This window comes from Xyrauchen texanus, chromosome 22 (genome assembly GCF_025860055.1).
Source record: "Xyrauchen texanus isolate HMW12.3.18 chromosome 22, RBS_HiC_50CHRs, whole genome shotgun sequence".
Lineage (NCBI taxonomy): Eukaryota > Metazoa > Chordata > Actinopteri > Cypriniformes > Catostomidae > Xyrauchen > Xyrauchen texanus.
In genome coordinates, this window is record NC_068297.1 from 12003024 (window position 1) to 12027407 (window position 24384).

General features: G+C 37.7%; 1 protein-coding gene and 1 pseudogene across 1 annotated transcript; one reads left to right on the plus strand and one right to left on the minus strand.

Moving 5' to 3' along the window:
• Positions 1–8258: 8258 nt before the first annotated feature.
• On the plus strand, positions 8259–17171 carry LOC127662227 (uncharacterized). Its single transcript, XM_052153331.1, has 5 exons — positions 8259–8714; positions 9783–9913; positions 10289–10496; positions 14033–14330; positions 14693–17171. Exons 2-5 carry the CDS (start codon positions 9882–9884, stop codon positions 15079–15081), a joined length of 927 nt encoding a protein of 308 aa, XP_052009291.1. The 5' UTR covers positions 8259–8714; positions 9783–9881; the 3' UTR covers positions 15082–17171.
• A 47-nt stretch (positions 17172–17218) lies between these two features.
• On the minus strand, positions 17219–24152 carry LOC127662318 (protein ecdysoneless homolog; annotated as a pseudogene).
• Positions 24153–24384: the final 232 nt, after the last annotated feature.

Sequence of the window (24384 nt, forward strand, 5' to 3'; positions counted from 1 at the left end):
GAGATTGAAAAGCAGAATATCCCCCCTGCAGGATTACAGGGTCCATTCCCAGGCCACTTAGCTGGAAGAAACACTGCTGGAGAGTGGGAGAGTCAGCACGTGCTTCCTGACTGCCAACTAAACCAAAAAGCCACATATACATACATAATACGTTTTAATCTCTGCTAGAGAAAACACTCATTTGACTACAAATCTTAAAGTAACTGAGATTTAGTCTTTGTGACCACTACCCTGATCTCCCCAAATTAGTGGTCAAACGATATTTGGCATTTTGGGATTATTAGCATTAGCTGATAACTGTGCTTTGTTAGATGATTGTCATTAGTGTTACCTCACTCTTGTGTCAGTTCCAAAATCTACCAACAGTCTGTAATCTTTCACAATAAATAACATGGAGGAGTACAGAGTTTCTGTCCAGACTTTTTCTGCTTTAAAATATTTTTGAGCAGATTTTGATTAAACTTTATGTAAAATAAATATTTAATTTCAGCATACGGTTTTCAGCACATATAGTTTGCTATGATTAAATTGTGTTATGTACAGCATATACAGTGCTATATTGGTAATCTGTCATCCTTCTCATTTTCATTGACATTATTCATTAAAACTGTTATCGGTTGACCACTTGTTATAACCTTATCTTTTCCAAGAACAGTATTTGGTTGCTTTATTATGATGTTAATTACAATATTATTAGTTATATGAAACTATGAGATTGTTGTACCAGGACTTTGTCCTTCTTCAGCATAAAGCAGTATTATGGAGAACTCTTGAAGCTGAACACAGTTTATCAAGCAACCAAGTTCTAGATCCATCACTGTCACACTGGCACGGGCAGTCACCAGGTGACTCTGCTTATATCTGCACACACGCATGCACACAAAGTAGTTAGAATCTGAAATACTACTTTTAAACACTGTGAAAGTGACAAGTGTATTGGTGGGACACATAACATGATCATTTTAGATATGTTGAAATGTTTAATTCTGTCATCATTTATTCATCCTCAGGTTGTTCCAAACCTGTATTCATTTCTTTGTTTGATGGAATATAAAAGAAGGTGTTGGGCTGAATGTTAGCCTCAGTCACCATTCACTTTCATTGCACATTTTTTTTCCCACACAATGAAAGCCGATTTTTATTTGGTAACACTTTACATTAATGTGGGGGGTTCATGAATGACTAAGTCATTTACAAATGTATTATAAATATTTGTTATACAGTTATAGCAGCATGAATAAAAGGGGCAACTTTCATCTAATACTTGCCATATAGTAAGCATTTTAACTTGCATGTTCAAAAAGTTCAATTAATACACCTATTCAAATGTATAATTAAAAACATAAATGCTCTACTTCATGATGTATGTCACAAAGTATGCAAACAGATTGTTATAATGAGATTAAAAGGAGAGATTGTGTCATTTTGCTAGACTTTCAATTATTTATTTTGCATTTGTAAATTAATGAAAATTCATTAATGAACCCCTTCATAATCCCTCAACAAAGGGATTTTTTTAAGGTGAACTATCCCTTTAAATATGCACTTAGTAAAACAAATCTAATGAAAAAGTTCTATTTCTATTTTTTTTAATATGTATAAAATCATGACCACAGATGAAGACTCCAGTCATATCAGTAACCTTTTAAAAGCATTTTTAATCTACATGCAGAGGGTCCCCTCATGGAGGCAGCCATGTCAGGATCACATGACCAGCTGAATACTACATATTCAATCTCAGTAACTGCTCTGTTATTGGACACATTCACTCATTGATTAAATTAATATCGGCTGACTGTGAATAATGAATTATTACGATTCAGGGAATTTCCAGGGAACTAGAAACAGATACAAAAAATGTATACCTTGAATGCACTTTAACTCACTTTGGATAAAATCGTCTGCCAAATGCATACATGTAAATGTACAATAGCGTTGTTAGCTGAAAACTATTGCATTTGAATCATGCTGCAACCACGACAATAGGTGTCAGTGTAAGTCCAAGACAACATATTCTAAATTACTTTACCTTTAAATGTAGGTGTGTATCAATGTTACCTCTCTGCAGAGCGGCAATCCAGAATAAGTATGTAGTATGGATCATGCAGTGAAGGTTGGCCTGCTTCAGCATTTAGAAGGTTGTATACCTGCTGTGGGGTCACATAACCTCTCTCTATATTTGCCTTTTCTGGAAGAGCAGGAATCAGATGCTCTTTCACACAGAGACACACATACACATAGAAAAACACACAAACATAGAAATTATTTCCACATTGATTATTCATGCATTCAACAGTTCCCCGATACAAACAGGGAAAAGCATTACAAATACAGACTCAGCAGACTGATCTTACAGTTAAATCAGAAACAGTAGGTTAACTTTTCTTTAACTGAAACAGGTCTGTGCTTACCAATATGCAAAACACTGCCCCCAGTGTGGACTCAAGGTGTTTGTAAAATGAATAAGTTGCTAATCCACAATATTTCTCAAAAATTGTACAACTCCTGAAAAACAAAGTAGCTTATAAACAATCTTCGGTATACCTTCAGTGTTTTTCAGAGATGATTCAATTACTTCAATTTGGGAAAGTTTGACTGTGCCATTTATCTCCCTGCAGGAAGCGCTGCCCTGGACATTCAGAGAACCCTGTAAGCCAGTGAAGCAAACCAAACAACATTTATCAGCTCTGTGGGGAGGGGGGAGAATTGCAGTAATTGTTGTGTATACATTGTATATTGTATGTAATTAGCAGTTTCAAACAGACCCTTTCAGTCACATCAATTTATTTATTTTCACATATTTTCAAAATTCTTTTCAAAAGAGCACATCTGAGCACATCTTTAATATATTTCTAGATGATTAACTATGTTTACAATAGTGAAGAATTAAAAAATATATATACAATTTTAAACTTGTCAGATGTACTCACCTAGACACCACAACATGGTTTTGGAAGGGAGTCATTCGGGACTTGTAGCCAAAGCTTGCTTGCTCTCTCTCTCTCTCTCTCTCTCTCTCTCTCTCTCTCTCTCTCTCTCTCTCTCTCTCTCTCTCTCTCTCTCTCTCTCTCTCTCTCTCTCTCTCTCTCTCTCTCCTATGGGCCAAAAGGCAAGAGAGAGAATACAACCATCCTGACATGCACACACACACACTCAGTCCGAATCAATGAAATACACACACTCTCTGCAGCATTTCTCTGCTCAGATACATCCAAAACTACCAAAACCAAAATATACGTTTACATCCCTGTGGTCCTTCTTCTCATGTCACTGTGTAAAAAACAACTGCTTTTTTTTTTTGCTTCCAATCAACTCTCTTATTTTAGAGGGTTGCCTGGGTAATGCGGTACAGTGAAGTGTAAGCAGGGGCGAGCTGGCCATGACAGCTCAGAATGTCACACGCAGACACAGACACACACTTTTGAATGAGAATGAAATAACAATGCATTTGCAAAGTAATATAAACATTAAAGTGCCTAATTTAAAGCCAACATTTAACCCTGAATGTACTATACTTTTATACAAAATAAAAAAATCTAAAGCATTTTTAAAATACAGTATCTCACAAAAGTGAGTACACCCCTCACATTATTGTAAATATTTGATTATATCTTTTCATGTGACAACACTGAAGAAATGACACTTTGCTACAATGTAAAGTAGTGACTGTACAGCTTGTATAACAGTGTAAATTTGCTGTCCCCTCAAAACACAGCCAATAATGTCTAAACCGCTGGCAACAAAAGTGCGTACACCCCTAAGTGAAAATGTGCAAATTGGGCCCAAAGTGTCAATATCTTGTGTGGCCACCATTATTTTACAGCACTGCTTTAACCCTCTTGGGCATGGAGCTATAACAGTGATTGTCACGGGCATAATTTGATGTTCCACTATATTTTCAGATTTTGAACATAAACATTAGAAATGCTCCTGAAATGAACATATACCAAACCCACAGTTTGTGTGCATACAGCCACAGAATGTGCCTACATGCTCACTTGCGCTCTCGCTGTTGTAAAATTGCACTTAAAATTAGTATTCTCGTGAAAATTGTATAGGACGTTGTGCTCTGTCACTGTGCATAGCATTGCACTGAGTGCGGTCATGAAAATACAGCCTATTAAGTCATAAATATGATGAGATACTAAGCACATTATTATGAGACTGTTTCACGGTGACTTAAAAATTTAATTCTGTTAGTCATAATAATGAGATATTATTTAACTCATAGCTTCCATATAATAAGTCTATGGCACTATAAATAAAAACACTATAAGAAGTATTAGAAAAGTGTTGTTCACAGCATTTCTACAAATGATGTAATGCTTTGGATTAGGAAACGTGAACCAAATCTAAACCGTTCTGTATCAGGGCTGTGTCAACAAATTAAACACAAATTTAAATGTGTTCTTTAAGGATATGTTTAATTTGTTAAGCTGGCACTCATTGTATTGATGAATTTACATAGATATTTGATACCTGATTAATTTTGTCATGGTGCATTGACTCTCTGTTCTAGCATTTACACCCACCTGTCACAAATAATGTGCTTGTTTATCCACAGTACATTTCACCATTTATTTTGTGGATCTGGCTGCTAGTGTAACGGGTATAACGGGAATATTATTGTTATTGTGGTTATTTCATTGTTAATATGTCATTGGCTCCTGTAGTCTGTTATGATGCAGTACTAAAAGACTCCAGCAGGGGGAGGGGCGAACATGGAGAGTATAATAACGGGCACATAGTTTTTCTTCCTGCATTTAATAATACAGATATCGAGAGAAACGTAACAAGTGTTTGTCTGTTATTTAAATGATCTATGTTCCCCTTTTCCAGGTGAGCCTCTCAATATCCTAATAATGGTGTTCATAAGAGGTTGAGTATATACAATATTCATATAATTGTTATTTACCCATATTGTAAAAAAAGAGATGAAATTGATTCACACATGGCAAACGTGAATAGTTTCTGATGTTATGCTAGCGTTTAGCACGGCTCGTGCACTAAATTGTTAATACATAAAGATTGAGGGTTGTCTAACAATATGTATGATGAAAATACAGTGTAATTATGCTGTTAAGAAGCTTGCTGTAAAATTGTTATCTTGTAGCAATGTTTATTCTTATCTTGAGTTTGTATCGTGGATGATTGGATGTCACTGGGTCACGTGCTGAATCCTTGGTTAATCGTCCATATTTAATTTAGAACCAGCTTGTTGTCACCTCGTTAAATTGATATGTAAAGTGTTACCATATTGTGATAACTGAAATGATTATGAGATTATGCACTTAAAGAGTACAGATTGTAATGTAGAGTGTTACATTTATTCTGCATTTTCTTTATTTTATATAAGTTATTTTGTCACACATACTGATGCAAGCTATCTTGTTTATTGTGTGTACTGGAAATGGATATAGTGTTTTATGACAATTGATGCTCATCTCTATTTGTTTTGTCAGCAAATACAATATGGGTCACTTTGTGTATAAAGAGAATACACGGTTGTTAAATGCATGTTGGTATGCGCTTCAAGATTATTTTGTTAAAGATTGAATGTTCCTGCATTTTATAATACAGAGATCGAGAGAAACGCAACAAGTGTTTGTCTGTCGTGTCTGTTATTTAAATTATCTATGTTCCCCTTTTCCAGTGAGACTACACTAGCCACGTAAATACAGGCCATCTGTTTTGCATGTACACACAGATCCAGACAGAAGTGCAAAAAGCGGGAGCAAATCTAATGTTTCTGCCACCAAAATACCACAAAGGTTTTCATTTAATAACACTGCAACTAGTTTTACATATAGAGCGATGTTTCTCCTTCTTTGAATATTGCATTTGGTTTTTGACAGGACCTCCTATTTAGTTAGTTTGATAACCTTTTTCTTTTATCTGTTTCTTTATAGGTGTGAACCCTATACTATTAGAAAAGGGAAACCATTTAAACAGTAAGCACATAACTGGTAATCTGGTAATCAGAAGAATGCTGGTTCGAGCCCCACACCCACCACCATTGTGTCCTTGAGCAAGGCACTTAACTCCAGGTTGCTCCAGGGGGATTGTCCCTGTAATAAGGGCTCTGTAAGTCGCTTTGGATAAAAGCGTCTGCCAAATGCATAAAGGTAAATGAATAGCAATGAACTGATATTCAAAATAGTAGCCTAAATCTTTATTTTGTCTATATAGCCTGCATAGGCTTCTTTCAATCATTATTCTGTCTGTTTTATATGTAACTAAGTGTAACAGATAAAAAAGACTATCTTATAAAGGAATGGGTTGAAACTATAAAACTCAATGAGTTAAATGACTATATCTTGTCACAATGTATATATACAGTATCTCACAAAAGTGAGTACACCCCTCACATTTTTGAAAATATTTGATTATACCTTTTCATGTGACAACACTAAAGAAATGAAGAATTTGCTACAATGTAAAGTAGTGACTGTACAGCTTGTATAACGGTGCAAATTTGCTGTCCCCTCAAAATAACTCAGCACACAGCCATTTATGTCTAAACCGCTGGCAACAAAAGTGAGTACACCCCTAAGTGAAAATGTCCAAATTGGGCCCAATTAGCCATTTTCCCTTCCCGGTGTCATGTGACTCCTTAGTGTTACAAGGTCTCAAGGGTGAATAGGAAGCAGGTGTGTTATATCTGGTGTCATCGCTCTCACACTCCCTCATACTGGACACTGGAAGTTCAACATGGCAACTCTCTGAGGATCTGAAAAAAAGAAATGTTGCTCTACAAAAAGATTGCCTAGGCGATAAGAAGATTGCCAAGACCCTGACACTGAGCTGCAGCATGGTGGCCAATACCATACTGCAGTTTAACAGGACAGGTTCCACTCAAAACAGGCCTCACCATGGTCGACCAAAGAAGTTGAGTGCACGTGCTCAGCGTCATATCCAGAGGTTGTCTTTGGGAAATAGACGTATGAGTGTTGCCAGCATTGCTGCAGAAGGGTGGGGGTCAGCACGTCAGTGCTAATACACCGTACTGCATCAAATTGGTCTGCATGGCTGTCCCAGAAGGAAGCCTCTTCTAAAGATGATGCACAAGAAAGCCGCAAAGAGTTTGCTGAAGACAAGCAGACTAAGAACATGGATTACTGGAACAATGTCTTGTGGTCTGATGAGACCAAGATAATCTTATTTGGTTCAGATGGTGTCAAGCATGTGTGGCGGAAACCAGGTGAGGGGTACAAAGACAAGTGTGTCTTGCCTACAGTCAAGCATGGTGGTGGGAGTGTCACGGTCTGGGGCTGCATGAGTGCTGCTGGCACTGGGGAGCTACAGTTAATTGAGGGAACCATGAATGCCAACATGTACTGTGACATACTGAAGCAGAGCATGATCCCTTCGGAGACTGGGCCGCAGGGCAGTTTTCCAGCATGATAACGACCCCAAACACACCTCCAAGACGACCACTGCCTTGCTAAAGAAGCTGAGGGTGAAGGTGATGGACTGGCCAAGCATGTCTCCAGACCTAAACCCTATTGAGCGTCTGTGTGGCATCCTCAAATGGAAGGTGGAGGAGCACAATGTCTCTAACATCCACCAGCTCTGTGATGTCGTCATGGAGGAGTGGAAGAGGACTCCAGTGGCAACCTGTGAAGCTCTGGTGAACTCCATGCACAAGAGGGTTAAAGCAGTGCTGGAAAATAATGGTGGCCACACAATATATTGACACTTTGGGCCCAGTTTAGACATTTTCACTTAGAGGTGTACTCACTTTTGTTGCCAGCGGTTTAGACATTAATGGCTGTGTGTTGAATTATTTTGAGGGGACAGCTAATTTTTTTTATACAAGCTGTACACTCACTACTTTACATTGTAGCAAAGTGTCATTTCTTCAGTGTTGTCACATGAAAATATATAATGAAATATTTACAAAAATGTGAGGGTGTACTCACTATTTGTGAGATACTCAGTATATATATACAGAGAGAGAGAGAGAGATTGATTGATTTACGGGCAGCTGTCCAATGCCTTTGTGTGTTTGACTTTTTGTTTGAGTTTTACATTCAGATATTATTATTATTATCTGATTATATTATTGAATACTGACAGATTTTACAACAACATGCATGCCTTTAAATTGTGTCACCTGTTGGGTTAATTATGTATAGCCAAATGAAGCGCAGCATGAGCAAGGTGTGGGTGTCAAGGTGACTGTTTACATAGAGACCCAATGCGCGTACACGCGTATCATTTGCTTTCTGCTGCGAGGTGAAGTATTCAATCATTAACTCCGCGTGTCATGTGTCCCGGGTACACAAACACCAGCCGTTCATGCTCTATTGATTCACATAAAGCGGAGAAACAGAAAAACAATAGTTGAATCCAGGATAAGAGAAATTTCCAACGGCAACAAATCAGTGAAACGGGGACGGAAAAGACAACGTCTCGTCAGCAACAGCGGACCAGCAAACTTATTATTTTTCTCTCTCCCAGTGTGAGAACAGACCAAAGTCCAGTCGTGATCGGTTCCACATCATAGACACCGACAAAGCTGATTTTTTTTGTTAATCCGTGGTTAAAAACACATTCATCTCGCGTAGTTCATCGGACGCATCGCGGCGTTGGAGAGAAAATAACATTTGAGAATTACACGGTGGGTTATGAACATTCACTGTATTTGGTCGAGACAGCGCCAGAGGAACTGCATAACGGAATAACAAGATCTCAGATGACAACCAAGTAATGTGAGTTGCCACTCTGCTGACCATTTTCCCCACCTAAAGCGTTTATGTTCTTGTATTTTTATTCACTCAAAAATATTTTAGCCTATTTTTAAGATTTCAATTTCCAAACAAAACTCAATCAAATTGAATTGAGTAATCTAACAAAATTAAATAAATAAAACAGATATATTTAAGTGTTATTCGTTTAATTTTTGTTAAAGCTCATTACATTTATATTTATGCAGACGCTTTTTTTATCCAAAGCGACTTACAGTGCAATTATTACAGGGACAATCCCCCTGGAACAACCTGGAGTTAAGTGCCTTAAGAACCTGTGTCCTTCTGATTAACAGCCCTGTGCTTTAGCCACTACGCCACCACCACTCCACAAAAAGAATGGTTTTTGTGTTTTATTATTGTTTAATAAATAAATATTGTTTATTTACATTTTATAATATATATATATATATATATATATATATATGTTCTATTTTTTGCAAAGTGTCTTTTATTGTCTTATTTATTTTAATTACTTTCTTTTCTCATAATATTTTTATATTATTAATATAAAGTTTATTCTATTACCATTTTTAATTTTTTTCATATAGGTTATTGTCACTGATTTATATATCAGGTGTTATTATATTTTCTTGCATATTTAATTTAGTTGTCTTTTCTGAACATTTTATAATGTTTTAATATTATATATTTGATTAACTTTTCATTATATATATTTTTCTTTTTTTCTTAAATTATTTATTAGATTTTCTTACATTTATTTATTAGATTATTTTATTTATTCTGCTGTTTGATATATTTGTGTTTTAAGCCTGGTACTTGTGACTGAGCTTAAAAGACAAAAAAACATTTAAATAAATAAATAAAAAATACATGGGGTAAAAGTCAATTATAACAAATTAAAAAAACTGTCTGAAATCTGTAACAGTGGTTATCCTCTGTTACTGTTAATGATGATGATGATAAATTACCTTTCCGTTAGATACTTTTTTTTATATATAAATATTTCTTAAATTATTTATTATCTTAACTTAAATTATGTTTGGTAACTCACCGTGTCTCTGTCTGCAGGTAATTTAAAAACTATTATCCAACCCCTGGTCCAATAAAGGGGTAAGAAATCAAAACCAAATTCCATCCTGCCTGTCCTGAGGAGGCTGGACCATTAATATGGACCCCTGGCAAACACTGGTGTCCAGATGGTGAGAACAAATTTACACCTGACTGATAGCTTTAATGAGCTCTTTGCAATTTTAGTTTGTGATTGCAATTTTTAAAAATAAAGAAGTAGATATAGAACTTACAAGTTGTAAATTAAAGTAGAGAAATGAACTGTATTTATAAATGGATATATGGGTAAGTGTAATGTGTATATATAAACATTTATCGTCTATTCGATGCTTGTTAATTTTTGGCAAAACGTGGACATCTACCACAAATGAAAGCTTTTGAGACAATGCCATATTATTACATTATCAGTATTGCTGATGTGATTTCTAAATGTTGCAAAATTAATTGCATTCTTTAGGTAGAATAATTGTAATTGCTATGTGCCTGTCTGTTCATGTCTATTTCAGTTCTGCATGGTGGCAGATGCATACTCCACATGCACTGAGAGCTTGTATATATGATGTGTGTAAACCCCTGGTACCACTTCTGCTCTGCATCGCCACCCTAATGGCTCTGATTCTTTACGCTTTGGCAGATAATCTACACAGCTTTGTATGCAGGATCTTCATTCCCCAGTATCATTACCCTTATGCGGTGCCACTTGCTTTCATACAGGTACTTTTACCACATAGCTACATCTTTATCAAACCATTAGTTATATGAACTTGAATACACCAAACTATAATGTTGCCTTTTGTAAACATAGTAAGTCAATAGTAAGCCTAGGCTTTAGGGGCGGAGATCTGGAAGGCTCTGGAGGCGGAGCCGAGGGAGGTGGCGCCGTGGGGGGTTTCAGAGGCGAAGACCTGGTAGGCTCTGGAGTCTCTTGGGACAAGAGCCGTAGGAGTCTCTGGGGACAAGAGCCGTAGGAGGCTCGGGAGGCGGAGCCGTAGGAGTCCAGGAAGGCTCGGGAAGCTCGAGAGGCGGAGCCCGGGAAGCTCGAGAGGCGGAGCCCAGGAAGGCTCGAGAGGCGGAGCCCAGGAAGGCTCGAGAGGCGGAGCCCAGGAAGGCTCGAGAGGCGGAGCCCTGGAAGGCTCGAGAGGCTGGAGAGGCGGAGCCCTGGAAGGCTCGAGAGGCGGAGCCCTGGAAGGCTCGAGAGGCGGAGCCCTGGAAGGCTCGAGAGGCTTGAGGGGCGGAGCCCTGGAGGGCTCGAGAGGCTTGAGGGGCGGAGCCCTGGAGGGCTCGAGGGGCGCTGGCCCTTGGACGATGATGGCTACTGGCGCTGGCTCAGGGACGGTCGAGGCTACAGGCGCTGGCTCAGGGACGGTCGGGGCTACAGGAAGCTTTTCTTCTCGTCCTCCTCCTCCGGGCCGACGAAGTTGGCAGCGCTGGCTCGTCGATCTGGGTAGGCACAGACTCAGGCTCGAAAGCCGGAATCTCGAGGGGTGGTTCGTCGGCCGCGAGTTTCTTTAGGACGAGACTCACGTACTCCCTCCACGTGTGCTCTCCGGCTTCTGGCGCTTCCCACCGCTGGGCTGATGGTAACCCGACCCAGTAGATGGTCTTCAGGGAAGCGTCGTCGAACCCGGTGTAGATGGCGACCATGGAGAAGAGACGTGAGTACTCGCGAACGGTTAGATCAGCCTGGGCCAGTTCGGTGAAAACCGCTGCTAGATCCATATTTTGGTCTGTCTTTCTGTCACGATTGTGGGTGAAGGCAGACACAGGACGAGGATCTACTTGCAGCGGCGGTTTATTGAAATAAAAGGGGTAACACAAAAACCTGAACAAAGGAAAACATCCACGATGGGAAAAAGGTAAACAAAAACACGGAAGGCACACAAGGAGTTAACAGGAACGAAAACAACGACGGGAAGCAGGCATCTACATTCAACAAAGACCGACAGGGGAAAGGAGAAAAAAACAGGGTTAAATACACAAACACAATGAAGACTAAACGAGACACAGGTGAGAACAATGAAGAGTGCAGGCAGTGAGCGAGGCCAGGAATTGTGGGAATTGTAGTTTTATACACCGACAGCGAAACACGGGGCGGACAACAAGGAAAACCTGACATGGAACATGGAAAGTGGCATGTGAAACAGAAAACACGGACCGGACCACAAGGAACGTGACATGGAATGTGACGTGCTGAGTGAAACAGAAAAACACGGGGCAGACAACACAGGAACGTGACAATATTATGGCTGGCTATATAAGACTCGATATGTGCATGACAAATAACATGGAGACAAACAAATTTTTACTCAATATCAAGATTTTAGGTTGATATAGACAGTGAATCCAAAAAGTATTTGGTCAAATAGAAAATGTCTGAGTATCATGTGTATTTAAAAAAAAGGATAGCACATAAGCTTAAGCATAAAACAATTGCTATTTTGTTCAAAGTGAAGACAAAATGTTTTTTGACAATTTCTGCTTATGGTCACTGTGTATGTGTACATGTACATTATACATTTTAGGTGTTGTAACTGGTCAAGTCATATTTATTTGTATAGCACTTTTCACAACACACATCGTTTCAAAGCAGCTTTTCAGAAAATCATGCATTAACAAAAAATGAAACTGTAATATCTGTCAATTCTTAGTGATATCATTGTGTAGTTTGATTAAATATGATTGTAAATTGTGTATAGAAATTAAATAAATAATAATTGTATTTAGAACCCCTGTGAGCAAGCTGAAGGCGACTGTGGCAAGGAACACAAAACTCCATAAGATGTAGATTAATGGAGAAAAATAACCGTGGGAGAAACCAGACTCACTGTGGGGGGCCAGTTCCCCTCTGGCTAAACAACATGAATATAATGCCAATATTAGTTATCTATGTGCAGTGCAAGTCATGGTTTTAAATTAGTAAATTAAGTAAACGTTACAGTCCATTGTTTTTTTTTTTTTTTTTTTTTAATAAAATATAAAACATTTTACTTTAAGATTAATGACTAATATCTTTGAAGTCCATCCTGAATTAACTGCAGAAGTTCACACTGATGCATTGTCCTTTGTTCGTTGGCTGATAAAGGCTTTTGTTGGCAATTAAATGATAGTCTATGCATTCCATTTCAAGAATACATAGACTATCATTAGACAAAGGTGATGCTGGCAGACATTAATGAGATCCATCGCAGTTCAAACTGCAGGTCATTTTGATGAGGTTCAGTGGGGTCCATCCTAAATCCGAGGTATCCCAAATCTTACAGTTTGAGTTGGCATCAGTTCATCTTCTGAAGCCAAAAGAATCATCTGTCAGTGGCATAAAGCAGTGGAGTCTCACACCAAGCAGGAACAGAGCTGGATCTGGCTGGCTCTGGTAACCTGGGGATAAGAATCCCAAGGTTGAGACATGAAAATTGAATTAATATTAGTGTAGATGCCATTCAATTGTATGCAGAGTTATCCATCGCTTATGCCATCGCAATTGTTTGTTGTTGTTCTTCAGTGGCGAGGGTTTGAGATCGATGAGGTTCCTAATCAGCAGATGTTTGAGACTGATGCAATAATCCATGTAAAACACAGTGGAGAAAATGAATGCATGCAATTGAGATGTGAGATGTAGGGACAAGCGGAAACGGGAAAGAGAAACGGGTGCGCGAGGTAAAATACACACAGATGTAATAGTAGAAAAGGGAAAAAACCTGAAGCACGCGGAAAATGGCAAAGGACAAAACAATGAACATATAAGAATAAGCAATGCTAAGCAGGCTAGCAAGCTACAAACAATCGTGCAGCGTACCATCAGCCAATAATCCATGTAAAACATTTATTTTAAGTAAATTTTAGTTACTTATCTTGTTTGCAGATAACTTTTGCAGTTCAAATAGTATTGTGGTGTTAATTGACTTTTCAGTGCAAATATTCCATGTAGTCTCTCAAATAAAGTTAATTTATACAAGTTATGCATAACTGCATGCAATGAAAACCATTTTTTTTTTTCAATTAAGGATGCAATTCACTGCTGTCACTTGCCTTTTTATGTCAATTACTTGTGTTTAGTTTGTTTATCATTTTCCCTTGAAAGTGGGATTTTCCTTAAGTGCATAAGGAAAAGTCAACTGTATGGACCATATGACTCTCCAGGCTTTTATGGCACTGATGTCATGTGTTGATTTCCAGTGTTATTTAGGGGAATTTAACTTGTTGAACTTTTAACTTGTTTCCACAGTGTATTCAAACAGTATTTGATTTTTCAGGTGTTTCTTAATCTCCTGGCGTTGCTGGCCTTGCATGGTACAGGTCTGATCCATCTGAAGCCGGTTTCACTGAAGCTGGCTGAGCGTTTGTTGGTGCCTGCGGTCTGTGGGAGCGTCCAGTGTGTTCTGGCCCTTTGGGCTGAGGCCAGTGCCCACTCTGGTCTGTACCCACTCATCGCCCGCTTCCTCCCACTGGTCAGTCTGAGCTTGGGTCATTTGTTTACGCTAAGTATGCCTGGATCCATCCATGTTTCCTGTCTGCTAACAGCCGTCACTGTCACCTCTGTCAGCGTAACAGGTATGAAAACTTCCATGGTGAGGAATGGAATGCTCTATGTGTGTATTTGTGTTAAAGGAACAGTTCACCCAAAAAAGAAAATCTACAATTATCTACTAACCCTCTATATATTTTTTTCATACACAAAAAGAAGATATTTAGCCGAATGTCCAAATTGCTCTTTTCCATAAAATTAATGTCGACAATGGCCAGTGAAATCCAATTTAATGAAATAAAACTTTATTTGTTGCATTTTTTTTTTTTTTTTTTCAATTCATGGGTGTTTCTTCAACGTTGAACACATTCAGCGCTGTAATTTCTGTATTATTTTCATTTTTGGATAAACTATCCCTTTAAGTTGTTTTCAATACCTCTCTTTTCAGCTTGTCAAGGACTGTATATGATGGAGCCTTTGGAATACATTTACTCTCCTCTCAGCCTGGTCCTCCATAGCCTGTCTCTCGTCTGGCTAGCTAAAGTGGCTCAAACAGAGCGAGGCCATACCTCAATCTTTGATCTTTACTACACTCTCACGGTTACACGTTGTCTGTTATTAGGATTCCTGTGTGTTTTGCACCCTGATGGCCCAGAAGCACTTATTCAGGGCACCTGGCACAGTCTGCTGTTTTTTGGATACATGCTTGGGATGTTGCTGCTGGGTGCTGTGCAGCTTCTCTTTGTGGACGTAACAGCACTGATTTTCTCCGCTCTCCCAGCAGCTGTGCTGCATGCTACCAGAGTGCTTATGCTCCCCCTGTTCAGTCTTTTATAGGACATACTGACTGACCAATCAGAGTGTAGACCATTCTGAGAAGAAACCAATCAGTAAACAAATAAGTAGCCAATCATAAGCAATGCAGTGTAGCAACCTATAAAGAAATATTCAGTGTTCAGTACAAGTTGAGCTCCATCGACAGCATTTACGGCATAATATTAATCACCAAAAATTAAGCTTGTTCCTTAAAAAATTATACAAAATAAATTGGGGTTATAGTGAGGCATACCATAGTGAGGCAGTGTCCATTAAAGAACTTTAAAGCTCAAATTATACACAAATTTTAACAGTAGAATTAATATAAGTGCTTTATAAAATTATAAGCTTCATATCTGCCTTTAAACCCTCCAAAAAATGGACACCATTCACTTTCATTGTAAGTGCCTTATTGTAACCTCGATTTTTGCTTTTTAAAGAAAAGGTAGGATGAGTCAAAGTAATTTATTTTTATAGTCAACACTATGCGACAAATACTGTTGATTGATCTTAACTTGTATTAATCCCGGAACATTCCCCTGAGAATAACTAATCAAAGACCACCTTTGGAGGTCAATGCAACACTAGAAAATTGTCATTAATGATGATAACAGTATTAAAACTGAATTCAGAGGTACGACAACTTCGGAGCCAAGGTGATTATAATGCATCCATGTATATGGTCATGCCACCTGCAAGCATTTAATGTGTGACACCGCTTGTGTGTGACCGCTTTCTTGGCTTGCAAGGAAACTATAAAGCCTATTTTTAAAACCATCTAGATTTTTTTATTTATTGTGTATTTTTCATTACAGTTAAGCATATTTCCCCCAATTATCATTAAAGTAAATAGTATTTTTTTATTTTAATTTTATTATTAAAAGTATTTATACATTATGGTAGTATTTGTTGTACTGCCTTTAATTAATGATGTAAAGGAAAATGCCTGGTAAGATTAAAGTGTTCTTAATTGTCATGAATATCATCTCATGATGCGAGATATGTAATATGTAAAATATGTAATTTTTTTCTCCTTTGGAGTTGGAGGTGAAATATGAACTGGAGATGTTCTTGACAGGCTCTGGTAAGATTCACCCAAGTAGGCTATGCATTACACAGTGAGATATGTTCACCGTGAGTTAAGACTCACAACAAAGAAGGTCTTCACAGTGTTTAAATGTATGGTTTGCAGCAGTCTCTGCAGCAAACAAAATTGCAATACAACAATTTAAGATAATATTAGAATAGTAATGTGTGTGTATATATATATATATATATATATATATATATACACACACTGTTTATAATTATTTAAAAAGCAGAAAACCTATGACTCATGTACAAACTTAGCTCCTGTCATACAGTACAAAAACTACAGTAGTATTGTTCAAATGTGGAGCAAATAAAACATATTGATGAGGTTTTCTAATTACAACATTCATAACAGTTTCCATTGTCTTTCTTTGTTTTTGTTTTCTGTTAAGAAATAATTCAATTTCCATTGCATTTTTCTGTACAATATACTGTATCAATTCTGGTGCTCATTTGAATTGGAGTGCACCAGTCACAAGTGCATACTTTGAGCAAAAATCATGAGGTTAAAAAAAGGTTATAACCATGAGAGCTGTAGTGAGGCTTCTAATCATGCAGAATTGATTTATCTGTATCAACTTGGTTAATGTTACACCAGCAAGCAATGTGTTTAGTTTATCAGTAGTGCAAGTGTAGATAAGCACAGGAAAACATTTCTCCTCCTTTTCACTTTGAGTGATACATGTAGTTGGAACTGATATTTCCTGTTGTAGTGGAATACAAATAAACAGACAGTAATGGCAATTAATGAAACATCTCTGAAAATATTACCTTTATTTGAAAAGATATGAAAATACCAATTTGTACAACCTGATATAATGTTTTCTAAACAGCTACTCAGACTTTCCTCTGGCAGAAATTCCCAAAGAACAAGTTGATATTTAATAGAAGTGCTTTGTGTTACAGGAATGTTAAATTAATAATAATATCCCATTCAAATTCAGTACTGGGCTTGGTAAGGCATTGTTATGAGGTACCATAAAGTCAAATGTGGCCTTTTATGATTAGAAAAAGCTGATTTGTGGTAGGTGTGGAAACACTGAGTGTTTCGTAAGTGTGTGATAAGTGTCAGGACTGACTCAGGATTGATCTGCATTAGGGGGAATGTGAATGCCTAGACACTGTAACAGATTAGAGGCTAGCCCAGCAAGGCCAGCCTGAGAAGCCAGGGACTCAAGTGGTTGGATCTCTTCCTCACAGGCTCAGAACCTGAAGTAACTGATAAACTTTTTTCTGATTTATTACTGACCTATAAGGAAACAGCAGGATAAAAAAAATCAACTGAAAGTTTTCAGAACATTAGGATAGATAGATCAGAATATAACACATACTGCATACCTATGCATACTCACTCTATTAGGCTGTGTGAAGCTTTTGCCAATATTTGTGCTTTGCAGCTCCTGGTCCATTTCATCCATGTATTTCCTCAGATCACCCAATGCCTCTGCACCTGACTGCTTTTGGGAGCTGGCATTCTGCACGTCCTCATCCTCATTTTCTCCTCCTCTTCATCATCATCTTCATCAAAGTCATCAGAGTCTAACTCATCCTCCTTACTTCCTATAAAACAGAAATACTAATTGTTAGTTATTTGACATTTTGGAGGCTTTTGCACTGTATTGTACAGTATAGAGGGAAATAACATGTGATGATTAAATAATAACGTGAAGCATCATCAAGCTACATGTCATGATCGGTAGTAATGGACTACATGTAACCTGGATTATGCATTCAGTTTACAAAACTCTATTACTTGTAATAAAATCACATTACTGGTTTAAATGTGTGTAATCTGATTAGTTACTTTTCATGGATTAAATAATTACATATTGATTACACTACCTATCAGCCTTTACTTAAAAAAACATTGTGATGGTGGGGTCGGGAATTGTTGTTTGATAGCAAACAACAATTTACTATCAAATAAACAATAGAAAATTGTTTCTTGATTTAATGTTTTCACATTTTTGTAAACGTAAACAGATAATCAACAAATTTAACAGACCTATTAATACACTTAACAAAGCTATTTATAAACTTAGCAGAAAGTTTAAAATCTGAACAGACCTATTAATAAAACTCAACAAAATATTTATAAACTTAGCAGATAGTTTACAAACTTAACAGATCTATTAATACACTTAAGAATCATATTTATAAACTTAGCAGACAGTTTACAAATTTAACAGACCTATTAATACACTTAATAAACCTATTTATAAAATTAGCAGACAGTTTACAAACTTAACAGACCTACTAATACACTTAAACCTACTTATAAACTTAACAGATAGTTTACAAGCTTAAAGGTGCACTCAGTATTGTTTTACTAATTAATAAAGTTGTACTTCTAAAGAAATTAATTATAATATTGAAACACACACACACACACACATACACTCACCTAAAGTATTATTAGGAACACCTGTTCAATTTCTCATTAATGCAATTATCTAATCAACCAATCACATGGCAGTTGCTTCAATGCATTTAGGGGTGTGGTCCTGATCAAGACAATCTCCTGAACTCCAAACTGAATGTCAGAATGGGAAAGAAAGGTGATTTAAGCAATTTTGAGTGTGGCATGGTTGTTGGTGCCAGACGGGCCGGTCTGAGTATTTCACAATCTGCTCAGTTACTGGGATTTTCACGCACAACCATTTCTAGGGTTTACAAAGAATGGTGTGAAAAGGAAAAACATCCAGTATGCGGCAGTCCTGTGGGCTGAAAATGCCTTGTTGATGCTAGAGGTCAGAGGAGAATGGGCCGACTGATTCAAGCTGATAGAAGAGCAACTTTGCCTGAAATAACCACTCGTTACAACCGAGGTATGCAGCAAAGCATTTGTGAAGCCACAACATGCACAACCTTGAGGCGGATGGGCTACAACAGCAGAAGACCCCACCGGGTACCACTCATCTCCACTACAAATAGGAAAAAGAGGCTACAATTTGCAAGAGCTCACCAAAATTGGACAGTTGAAGACTGGAAAAATGTTGCCTGGTCTGATGAGTCTCGATTTCTGTTGAGACATTCAGATGGTAGAGTCAGAATTTGGCGTAAACAGAATGAGAACATGGATCCATCATGCCTTGTTACCACTGTGCAGGCTGGTGGTGGTGGTGTAATGTGTGGGGGATGTTTTCTTGGCACACTTTAGGCCCCTTAGTGCCAATTGGGCATCGTTTAAATACCACGGCCTACCTGAGCATTGTTTCTGACCATGTCCATCCCTTTATGACCACCATGTACGCATCCTCTTATGGCTACTTCCAGCAGGATAATGCACCATGTCACAAAGCTCGAATCATTTCAAATTGGTTTCTTGAACATGACAATGAGTTCACTGTACTAAAATGGCCCCCACAGTCACCAGATCTCAACCCAATAGAGCATCTTTGGGATGTGGTGGAACGGGAGCTTCGTGCCCTGGATGTGCATCTCACAAATCTCCATCAACTGCAAGATGCTATCCTATCAATATGGGCCAACATTTCTAAAGAATGCTTTCAGCACCTTGTTGAATCAATGCCACGTAGAATTAAGGCAGTTCTGAAGGTGAAAGGGGGTCAAACACAGTATTAGTATGGTGTTCCTAATAATCCTTTAGGTGAGTGTGTATATATAAGCACTCACATGAGATAAAGACTCAAATCATATCAGTAACCTTATATAATCTGTTTTCACTTAATGTCAGTAACCCCACTGTTATCGGACACTTTCACTCTCACTTTCACTTGGATTAAATTAATTATGGCTGACTGTGAATATTGGATTTCTACAATGACATCTGTAACTTAAAACTATTGATTTTGAGTGATGCTGCATTCAAGCCGCTAGGTGTCACTGTAAATTCAAGATGACACATATTGTACAAAAAAGTGCACTTTTAACCGACCTATTAATAAAATTAACAAACTTAACACACCTGCTTATAAGCTTAACATATATTTGACACATAAGACTAAGTCTAATATCACTGAAATTCAAACTCACCAAGCAGTCTATCAAGAGAACTGGTTGAAATTGAACTGAAACAAATTTTGGGAAACAGTAGGGTATATTTGGTGGTAACATTTCAAATAATAATAAGTAATGTATTGACATTACCTTGGAATTTCAGCTCCTTCGTGAGAGGACATGGCATTGATAAAGTTCTTCATGACTTGTGTGACAACTACCAGACTGTAGCCAGCTTCCTCTTCCTCAGGTCTTACTGTCTTGCTGGTGCCATTGCTCACCCCTCTGCCCATTCTCTCCTCTAGCAGCCTCTCCAGCTCCTTAGATGAGATGTCTAACCATGTATTACCTACAGGGGGCGATAAAGAGGGCAACCATATGATTCCTACTGACAAATTTGGCTCATAAAATAATTGCCTAAGTCATTTTTTCACTTTTCTCAGAAAACACAAAACACTGAACCAATAATTGAATATATGATATTTATTGATAATGTCACTCAAAAAGGTTATGGCATAAGATGATTATTGACATACTAATAACAATGCATGTCAATTATGTAACGTAACGGGAATAAATGACTTAGGCAGATTTTTGAACATGCCTTTGTTACTTAGGCACTTTTAAATTGACAACTCTGTCAACAATAAAACACTAACAAACAAACTAAACATCATTCTGAGGAGGCATGAGTAGCTTTTCCATCTTCTTGATGCACCTGCCATCTTAAAAAACTTGTAAAATTGTCTCATTGCCTTTTGACTTAGGCAAAATAAAACGGCCTAAGTCACACACTTGACATAGGCCATTATACTATAGGGGTAGAATTGCATGATCTGTTCAACTGAGGATGTGGGCGATTTTACCAAAGGTGGCCAGCATCATGAGGAGATGACTTATGCAAAAAAATCATTTTTGTCAAAATTATTTAGGAATTATTTATATCATACAATTATTTTAGGAAGGTGACGATATTCATCTGTTTTGAATATGGATATGAGATTTGTGTTGAATCACTAGATGGGTTCACTTTGTTACTAGACCCATATTTGGAAGACAGTATATTCAGAATAAAACTATTTTGTATTATTTTAAACAAGAAATAAAATGGCACATACTGTCCTCTGCTGGTAGATGTGCCTCTTGTTTTCTTAAGTCTTCCAAACTGTAGGAGGTGCCTTGCAAGACTTCATCACCAGGATCATGAATATCAGAGTTTGAGAAAGAGAGTAAAATTAGATTATAGACATGACTATAGATAAAGGTACAATTCAGCATTGATCAAGTAAGATGAACTGGACTTTGAACTGTGACAGTGAACTAGAAATAAAAAGTCCCTCACTGGTTTTTGCTGGTTATTGACTGTTTGAAGAAGTTCTCTGTGATGGTCTTTGTATCGAACAGACCCTTCTAGTTCCCCCTAGTTACACAACAAAAACATGATAATATAGGCAGGAACCCAATAATAAAGAGATAAAATTAAAGAGAAGTTTAAGTTTACTAAACCTTTATGGCAAAGGACTATTTTTGCACCAGAACTCGAACTTTACCTTAAAGTATCCATTCTTTGCAGTATCTATCTAAAAAGCCTCTCCATAATGGGTTACTGCTGACTGGAGGCTCCTTCTCTAAAGAAGACTGTCCACTCTTGGAGCACAGGATTTCAAACCCATGGGCCTTAGGCATAAACAGAAAGCATAACATATTAATACCTCAATGGGGAAAATTGCAAATCGTCTTTCAGAAACACTCCACTTTTAGTAATATATGATATTCAAATAAAGATATACGACACACACACACACACATACACACACACCAAAAAAGATGAGATTTTTATGCTTGTTCAATTTACTTAATTAAAATGAACTTAAGAATCACAATTATAGAAAATTGTGTCACAATGAAACTTGATTCCATTGTGTTCTATCTATTTACATTTGTTAAATGGAAGCTTTGGACTACATAAATACTTTTTGTGGCGTTATTATAGCAGTGATGAAACTGGGCATGGTGATTTCCATTTCCCAGCATGCTTTGCATGGACTGGATAGGAAGAAAAAGTGTTGAAATTAAAGGTGCTGTAAGCGATATTAGTGTTCTGAAGCTTTCACATGACTGTGCCATTTAATTAGCCATGGCCCCTAATTCAAAAACCCTGCCCTCCAAAGATTATTTTGAGACCAAAAACAAGCAGCATTATTTGTTCCTGTGGCTGTCAAATTCAACAGTGGCACAATAGCGCCCTAAACTGATAAACATTATGAATCATAGCTTCAAGGATCCGCTCCAAATGAGAACGAGCACAATGATTGACAGGTGAAAAGCGTAAATGTCTGTGGTCCATGGACACAATTTTGTTTTCCTTAGCAAAATGAGAATAAGGGGAGATTTGTTCATGTTTAATGTTCTGTTATATTGGTATTCAAAAAGAGTGTCTGTTATAATGGAGTTTTGGGGGTTACCATTGTGGTGAAGAATGGCGCTTATGTTTAGGTTTAGGATGGACAAGTATTTTCAGGTGAAAATTGGTTCAAGTGCTGCTGAGCTTAGTTGAGAGTGCAAGAGTTTCACAATCCTTACACTTAATCACCTGGTATATACTTAAAATAATTAAGTTGGTCCAACATAAGAAAATGTATTATATAAACCTTAGTAAATCAAGTTTGATGAACCAAATAAAGACAAGTTAAAACTACTATGGTATATTAACTTGATCTAAATGAACTTAAGTTGGTTAAGAAACTGACTTCAGTAAGGTAATGAATAAATGTTTTCAGTGTACTTGTATTCCGTGCTTGATCAAATCGCTCAGTGATTCAACACAGTTGTCAATTTCTACGTTTAAGATGCCTGAAAATCTGCTTTTACAGCATGTATCTGCATTTCAATAGCCACCATTATCTGTAGGCAATAGTTAAATCAGGTACCTCAATGCACTTACCAGTTTCATGCCCAGCTCGTGAGTTCTGTAGTGGGTATGAGAGCGAGGGGAAGGGTAAAACCACTCCTCCAATCTGGTACAAAACTATGTTGCTGTAGCTGTGTGTACAGGGGTAAACTTGACCTTAAGCAGAGGGGCAAAAGGGCCAGCATGACTTAAATTTACTGAAGGTTTATCATTTTATATGCATGTACAATATGTGACAGAATACATAATATTGTACAGTAGGGTAAAATGCTGTGCTTTAGTGTCATTATTACCTCATTTGTAGTCCACTTTTGAATTAAAGCACCTACTAAATGACTAAATGAATAAGCAGTTTCCTCCACAAGGATAATTTTAGAATGAAAATGTCGACTTCTTACTGATGCCATAACTCTGGTGTCTGGAAGAATGTTGTGGAAAGTTCGGCAGGCCTGGAGGTCAACAGAGTCACGCAGATAAAATGCAGAAACAGCAGTGGCTGTGAGGTCAGGCCTCAACACAACAGCAGTGCCTGCAGGTAGGTAAGAGTAGGTGTGGTGGAAATTCTGCTGGATTTTATCTGGGTACCTGTGCAACCCATAAAAACAAAAGATCAATTGAGACTTTAAAATGAGGAATTTGATTATTAGCTTTTCAGATAAAAATTTAATTAAATATTGAATGTCAAAAATTCTGATTGTGAGAACCTCAACACTAACAATATTTCCCACCCCTTTAATACCATTCCATTGATCTCTAATAACGTCACTCTTACCCATCCAGCCTCCTGGCCAGAGTTGAGTGCATGGGCTGTTTGGCTAGACAGTGTGTGTGTTTGTGTGTGTGTGTGTGTGTGTGTGTGTGTGTGTGTGTGTGTGTGTGTGTGTGTGTGTGTGTGTGTGTGTGTGTGAATGCAGCACTTCCAGAGCCTTGGATTTTATATGGTACTCCAACGTACTTCAGAGGATACTATGGCTTCACTATGATAGCATGTCCAAAACCCATAGTAATACTTTAATGTTTATGTTAGAGTCACCATTACAATTTCAAATACTAACCGTGTTTTCACTGCTGTCAGGATCCAGCCACTTTGGCAGGTGTTCAGCTGCTTCAATAAGGAGAAACTGTCCATCATTATCATGGAAGACAGTAGCTGTTCTGTCAAAGATGCGTGTGATGTGTTTGAACAGATAAAAGATAAACAATTCATCCTCCACATTATCACCAAACTCAGAAACACCCCCCCAAGTTGCTGGCACATCCCCTTAAAGACTTAAGTGTGTTAAGTGTGAAGACAAAGTGTGCAATTTGTAGTATTTTGAATAAGCCAAAGGTGTTACGGGGCATATACTTTTTACTCAAAT